This window comes from Callorhinchus milii, unplaced genomic scaffold (genome assembly GCF_018977255.1).
Source record: "Callorhinchus milii isolate IMCB2004 unplaced genomic scaffold, IMCB_Cmil_1.0 Scaffold4, whole genome shotgun sequence".
Taxonomy (NCBI): Eukaryota; Metazoa; Chordata; class Chondrichthyes; order Chimaeriformes; family Callorhinchidae; genus Callorhinchus; species Callorhinchus milii.
Window position 1 is genome coordinate 11,207,655 of NW_024704745.1, and position 7,801 is coordinate 11,215,455.

General features: G+C 43.3%; 1 protein-coding gene across 2 annotated transcripts in view; it reads right to left on the reverse strand.

The window, feature by feature from the left end:
• Window positions 1-7,801, reverse strand: part of LOC103180150 (immunoglobulin-like domain-containing receptor 2) — a 45,299-nt gene extending 37,498 nt beyond the window's left edge. The window contains exon 1 of one of the 2 annotated variants that reach the window (XM_042334497.1): window positions 7,650-7,801. In XM_042334497.1, coding sequence (XP_042190431.1) covers window positions 7,650-7,692 — 43 coding nt within the window. In that variant the 5' untranslated portion in view covers window positions 7,693-7,801. The remainder of the gene's footprint in view (window positions 1-7,649) is intronic. The other variant, XM_042334498.1, reaches the window with a different exon arrangement.

The following is a 7,801-nucleotide window of genomic DNA, read 5'->3' on the forward strand; positions in this document are numbered from 1 at the left end:
TGTCTCAAAGCACTTCACGGGATACGCTGCAAAATGTAGTGACTGTATTTTGTAGACACACCTATGCATGTACTTTTAGTGTTGATTCATTGTGGAAACTGCTTTGAATCTATGCTCAGTGTGCAGTACGTGTATTCCTATAGTTCTTCAGGATTTGAAAAATTCAAGCCCTGAATGTCCTACAGGAATGTCTCACCATTGAAATTATCACTTAAGACATGTTCACAATAATTATACATTTTTAAAAACAAGTCTCAGTGTGCTGATGAATCATCATCCCAATGTTGGCATGAATATATTCTTATTCAAATCAATTTAATGTAGGATGGTGCACATAATGGCAGATTTCCACTTGTCTTGTGCACTGTTCAACATATCACTAAATCGTCAATTGTTAATTCAAGCAATAGTTTCTAGTCTGATTACCCTCACTAATGTTTAAAGTCCAGGGCACAAGTAGCATTAACACAAGGAAGACTCATTAAATTTGAGATCAGTAGATGCCTGGCCGAATTTGTTCTCCAGGTGAAAATATAAAATTGGTCATTCACTTCATTGCTTGTTTGTAGGACAATGCCATGCAAAAATCTGCTGTTGCATTCCACTGCAAATACACAATCACTACATTTCACAGTAAATCCTGTGAAGCGCTTTGAGACATCCTTCCAACGTGAAAGGTGCTTTGTCAAATGCAAGGATTATTATGATTATATTATGATTATAATAATACTAGTCCTTGCATTTGATGTAACATGATAAGACACCTAGAAATGCAGCAGCCAATTACACACAGCAGTGTCTCACAAACAGTCATGATTGAATGACCAAATTATTATTTTATTAAAAAATTCTTTGCCTATAGTTTCTCCGTTTCCAATTCTTTCAAGGCTCTCTGCAATTTCCAGGTGCATATGTGTAGGTGTGTGCAGTCAAATCTGTACAGTGTTATGTCAATTCCATTTGAATTGTGAATAAATGTTTCAATTGGTTTCAAAGAACGAGTGAGAGGCCATTATGCAATTGGAATGCGTGAAATGTTTTACTTGTGCATACCTAGAATAACTGGGCCATATTAATTCAAATTGTTTTAAGTGCAACAAGTAGTTCTAGGTTACCTTATTAAACACGGTTAAAGTTTCAGTGTTTGATATATAGTAGCTGTGAAGCTCTGAAAGCAATTTATGTTTATTTAAAATAGTATAATTAATAACTACTAAAGAACAATTTAAAAAAATAGGAGTTTGACATATTTATAGTTTGCACAAATAGACTCTCCATTATATTTCACTGGAAGGTCAAAGATCAACTATCATTCCTGTTTTAAAAGTAGCTTCAGGATTGCCAATTTTCTTCCCCTCTCCACTCTTAAAAGCCCCGACCCAGCAGCTCTCCAGTAACTCTCTTGAGATGGATTTAGGAGCAGAGCTCAGAATCAAACTAGCAATTCGAATCTGATTTATTTTGCAGTTTTAGCACTGATTCAACAAGAAGAAACTGCAGCGCTGAATCAATGCTAATCTGAAGTATAAATAGAGCATAAATGTTTTCTGTCCAGCTGAAAACTCCCATCTTTTATCTCATTAAAAAAATGAATCACTTGGATCACTGCTGCCAGTGGATCAATATTAGAATAATTATACAAGAGCACCTCTGTTTGTGTCCTGACACGGTCAAATCATAGATAGTTTAACACATTCTTTTTTGGAACAAACTCCTTTTGTTGAACTACTTGTAAGAATGGTGATCCATCTATTAAAGACTTTATAGCAGTTGCATATTGACAATCTGGAATCTGTAAATAAATCTTTGCACTTAATATAGAACGGTTCACATCAGGAGGACATCTCAAAACGCCCCAGGGGTGGTTAGTCCAGAGAGTTGTCCAAAACACCAATCAATAGTGAGGATGCCATTGCCAGAAAATGGGGAAGTGGAGCTTCAGTCAGCTGTATTGAAGCAATAAGATGGAGACCTCGAACTAAGGTTTTGCGGGTTATAACTCACAGCAGAGGGCAATGATTTTGAAAAAGCAACCTCATTGTAATCAGCTTTGCTAACTGAAATGGAAACATTTGAATAAAGTGCCTAATACACACTGGGATTCCCAAGCAAATTTGCATTGTCATCTTTTATTTCAGTGATATCAGTAATCACCATACCAACAGCTCAGGCTGTTCAAGGCTGTGATCACGCTCACTGCTTCAGTCTCCCCATGGGTTGACATTGGGCCTTGAAGGCCAAAACAATGGGCGCTGTGTCTTTAATTAGACCAAGCATGTCGGAGCAGAATGGAATGTAGGCCTGGAATGAACCCGTTGCAGTACCTTTATTTCTGAAATAATGAGAAAGCTTACTGCTTGGAAAGGAGCCACTTCTGTTATTACAGAAGTTGCGAATGGACAGCAGCATTGTCAGAAATTGTTTGCTTTCCCACCACATCAAGGAAACCGTGAGCGAGAAATTCATTTTGCCACAAAATGTAGCACTGGCGTCAGTTTTGCGACTTATTTAATACTTATCGCATTGAATGCACCTGCATGTACTGGAGATGGGATCTCCTCCGCCCTATGCTATTCTCAACAGCGTAACATATGTGAAGTATATATTGGGATGGTCTGTTGCCACGTCTGCTCAGCTAACTTGGGCTTGCTCACATCTCCCATTCTATCCTCGATACCATCTGTGGCCAAGCTTTCAGACTCTGCACTCCTAACTTCTGGAACTCCCGCCGTCCCTCTACCCGACCTGAAGATGGGGAAGGAGGGGGCAAGGCAAAGGGATAGAGGAAGAATGTTCCTTACAATCTACCTGATCAAATGTGTTTGCCCCCACTCCCCCGTTCTTCTTGCACTACCCCTCTCTCCTCGCTCTACCCCCCTCGCTCTACCCCCCTCTCCTCGCTCTACCCCAGCCCCCCCTCTGCCTCCCCATCCCCCACCTTCCCCTCTCTCCCCCGCTACCCCGCCCCGCTCCCCCCGCCCTGCTCTGCTCTCCCACTCTCCTCGCTCTCCCACTCTCCCCCACCCCGACTCTCCTCCCCCACCCCACCCTGCTCTCCTCGCGCTCCCCCACCTCCTCACTCTCCTCGTTGATGAAACTTGAAAGTATTTAGGATTTGAACAATATCTTTGGCGCTAGAAATGAGATCCTTATACTCTGCTATGGGTAGTGTGAACAAGAACACTGTGTGGTAATAACACAAGTATAACAGCAGCTAATCACATCTGACCCACAACAACATCACATGACACTCAATTAAGGTTGTGCCCTTCACTAGATTACTTAAAAATGATCCCTGTATGAAAATATCATAAGGGTGGTTTAACTTCCAACTAGTTTTCAACTCTTACAGATACTTAGATTACAATTGGCCATTCAATTTATTTTCTTAAAGAAGAGCATTATCAAGAATTGTATAAAAAACATTAACAGGGCACTTACTACTGTTGGCCTGTTACCAGAAGATACGCAAGAGCTATGCTATTTCCATCAATGCGTCACTGCAACATTTTCAATCCCATAGATATAGCAGTTTCTGAACCTTGAATTCTGGCAACATTCTTCCCTTGGAAAAGCATGACATGGTTGTTTGAATCTACAGCTCCATTTCTTGTCTCCCATTTCATCAGCCCTCCTTGATCACCAGGAAACCATGGGTGGAGCCCCTCACTGTTCAAAACTTAGATCTAACTACAGTACATACAAACAAAACCAAAGGATAAGAGATAAATGATTACTGATGACAAACTGCCCAAAACAATACAGCTTGGCTATCAATCCACAAGCGCTAATGACAATGATATGACTGACTACTGCTGCTATTCTTTTGATATGGTTGCGCCTGAAGACTTTCCTCTTCGACCATGTCTACGGTCAACTTCACCAACCCCCGGCTCACTGTCTTGCCATCTCTGGGGTCCCCCAGTCTTGGCTCTTGCGAACTTGCACTCAATTCTCTCAGGAAATAGGTGGACAGGGTGCATTCCCTCCAGAAAGAGAGTGAACACACCATTCCAGACACCGAGAAATGTCCATGTGTAGGTGATATATATATGTGGAACTCTCAGTATGGTCAAGATACTCTTAAGCATGGTGATGGGTTTCTACAATGACAAAAAAAATGCACTCTACAGTAATAGTCACTCTTATCACACTGTGACAAATCAGTAAATCAAAAAATTAACATGAATTATTTTTCAGAAAGCTCCAGCAAAATTCTTTATAAGATCACTGAGGACACACTTTTTTCCAGTCTGACAACTCATGAAAATAATGTTCAGACTGTTTGCACATTTTGTAACAAGGTGTAAAAACAAAACTTTATTTAGTGGTGACTTCTTTAGTGGATACAAGCTTAGCAATGTTAACTTACTGTTTCTAGGGTTGTGGTTTTAATTTCTGCAGGGAATTTCTTTCCAGTTACCACCGATGGTGTGCAACAAAAAACATGATTTATTTTCTTGCTTCTAAATCCCATGCCAGACATATAATTTGTCATTTTGTTTGCACAAATCATTGCTCAGTATTGACTGTTCAAGAGAATAACTATCAGGTGACTTGATGTTTTACTATGTGCTGTCAAATAATATTTTTTCCCATGTTATTGATGGAACAAAACATTTGTTCAGATTGTGTTACTGCCATTAAACATTTTACATTAATAATAATAGCATTTGATATAGCGTCTTATCACATCTTTGAGATATCTCATTGTAATTTAACCGTGCTGAATCTTGGTAACTTATGATTATTCTCTTTAGTTTACATTTAATTTATGAAATGCAATATTAAGCTTTGTTACAAGAGTTAAAACATTCACATTGAGTGCTAACTGGGCAGAAGTGCTTCCTCTTGGTTTTGTTAAAAGAAAAACAAAAGAAAATGCAACTGTAGTAATTTTAGAAAACGTTTTGTTATTTAAAATCTCCACATTATCACCTCTTTCCCTCATCATAGTGGCAGCTATACGTTTGACTTCTTGTTATAGTGGGGGGGAAGTTTCCAGATACTTTCTGCGGTGGGGGGGGGGGGCAGTATTCTGATGCATGCATGTAACACATATAACATGAATTTTAACTCATGAATTGGCATTCCATTATAAATAACATTAAACTATACGTTTGGAAACTGTGTTACAGTTATTTATTAAAAACAGAGGAACAAACTCACGAAACCCTCGTGAAAGGAGCGGAAATAGGAATAGGACTTAACTTGAACAAATTCATGTTTGAGGGCTTGCAGAGCAGAATTAAATCCCAAATACTGCAGTGTGTTGTTTCAAAATCAATTGCAAAACTGCACTTCAATTTCGGTGGCTTTTCAGATTGCCAAGCAACGAGAAATGTCGCAATTGTATTTAATGCAAGGGCTTGGAAAACACACTCAATCGGCCAAAGAGAACCCACTCTCGTCCTCCAACAACTGGAACGGCCACAAAGCTTTGGAGAACTTCTTAAGTTTTGAAAAAAAAGACCCACGCTTCTTATTCAAGCACAGATTTTTCCAAAGTCCAGTTTCTATTACTCGGTGCTGTGTTTTGTTTTGTTTGCGTTGCGGTCCCGAACTCCTGATCCAAGCATAACATTTCTTTTGAACTTTGGGTGGAGAGAAACGACAATAGAGTTGACTGAAACTGGGGTCAAGAAAGATGTGCTGAGTATGAGTGAGTGAGCAAACGAGTGAGTGTGTGTGTGTGTGAGTCAGAACTTGTACAATGCCAGTGTAGGGGGTGGAGTGGGGGGGGGGGGGGGGGTGTGGAGGGAGTGGAAATGGTGTGCAGGAATGAGTCAGGATGTGCACTTATAATAATAATAATAATCCTTGCATTTGATTTGCATTTGCATCTACAGACTGCTAAGTTTTGCGGAAACAAAAAAGATGTTGTTTTTTGCCTTTCCCCCCCCCAAAAAAAAAACCTGTTGTTTTTTTTAAAACAACACAACAACAAAAAAAGAGCATAAAATTACACGATGCAAGTCGGGATCCTGTCGTCTTGGTTTGTTGGAAAAAGGGGGCTGCAGAGAAAGCCATCCCATGGCTCACACCCCACACCCCACACAAGGCACAAGACACGAGCACAAACCAGGAGGGGTGGGTGGGTGGGTGTTTTTTTTTGTGTGCCTTGCGGATAACGGAGTCCTGTAGCTCAGTGGTTAGAGCACTCGCTTTGCAAGTGAGAGACCTGAGTTCAATTCCAGGCAGAGGACGAAACCTTGGGCAAGTTTCCTTACTCCACACAGAGCCTAATAATAATCCCTCCAAAACCAAAAACAATAATAAATTGGTCATTTTCAATCTACGACTGTTTGTGGGACATTGCTGTGCGCAATTGGCTGCCGCGTTCGCCCACAAATATACAGTCAATTCACTTTACAGTGTGTTCTGTGAAGCGCTTTGGGACGTCCTCCCGACGTGAAAAGCGCTATATCAAATGCAAGGATTATTATAACGGGCTCGCAAAGAAATGCGGGTGTGCAGGCACTTCCCCCACGCAAATCAAACGCGTTGCAAAAGGAAATAAGAAGGCGTGGGAATGAGGCAGAGCCTCGAGGGGAATAAACACCGTTAAAAGTTTAGCTGCTGGTGGGTGACATGTGGGCGAAGGAACAGGAGGAGAGGGTATGGGGTGGTGCGGTGTGTGGGTGTGTGTGTGTGTGTGTGTGGGTGGGAGAGGGGGTGAGGGGTGTGTGTGTGTGTGTGGGTGGGAGAGGGGGTGAGGGGTGTGTGTGTGTGTGTGGGTGGGAGAGGGGGTGAGGGGTGTGTGTGTGTGGGTGGGAGAGGGGGTGAGGGGTGTGTGTGTGTGTGTGTGGGTGGGAGAGGGGGTGAGGGGTGTGTGTGTGTGGGGGGGGGTGGGAGAGGGGGTGAGGGGTGTGTGTGTGTGTGGGTGGGTGGGAGAGGGGGTGAGGGGTGTGTGTGTGTGTGTGTGTGTGAGAGGGGGTGAGGGGTGTGTGTGTGTGTGTGTGTGGGTGGGAGAGGGGGTGAGGGGTGTGTGTGGGGGGGGTGTGTGGGGAGGGAGTGTAAGGGAGTGTTTGGGGAGGGGAGAGAGAGGGAGGGAGAGAGAGAGAGAGAGGGAAAAGTGGGACAGAAAAACTCCTCCAAATCCCTCTTTTAAAATAAAAACGAAGTGCGATGCAATCCTCTGGCGGATCAGCGCAGGGAAAGAAACCGGTGGAACACGATCGTGGCGGTGGTGGTGGGGGACGGCTTTTGCAGAGAGAGGGTGAGAGTGGGAGCAAAAAAAAACACCACCACCACCACCACCACCACAACAACAACAACACAAACAACGACCAAACAACAACAGCCCCTCCTGGTGATGATGGAGAAGCCCATGTGGGATGGGTTCACTCACCCGCTACACTCCTGTGGTGTTTTGTTAAAAAAAAAACCACTCACACACACTCACACACTCCCAACACCACAGTCGCGTTTGGGGTATTTTTTTTGGTGGTGGTGTGTGGGGGGAGGAAGGGGGGAGGGAGGGGGGGGGGGGGGGGAAGGCTGCAAAAGTTCAAATGCATTTAAGTTTGAAAGGCTTTCCCCTCTCCCCCACCCCTCTCCCTCTCCCCTCTCCCTCCCCTCTTCTCCCTCTCCTCTCCCCCTCTCCCCCTCTCTCTCTCTCCCCCCCTCCCTCTCTCTCTCTCTCTTACCTGTCAGCCAGAGGAGGCAGAGGGGCACTGAGACCATCCACATTGTCGCACTGCTTTCACGTTACATGGCAGAGGCTTTGTTAGGACCGACTTGAGGTGGTGGTGGTGATGGTGGGGGGTGTGGGTGGGATTTATAATTCCCATTGCAATCA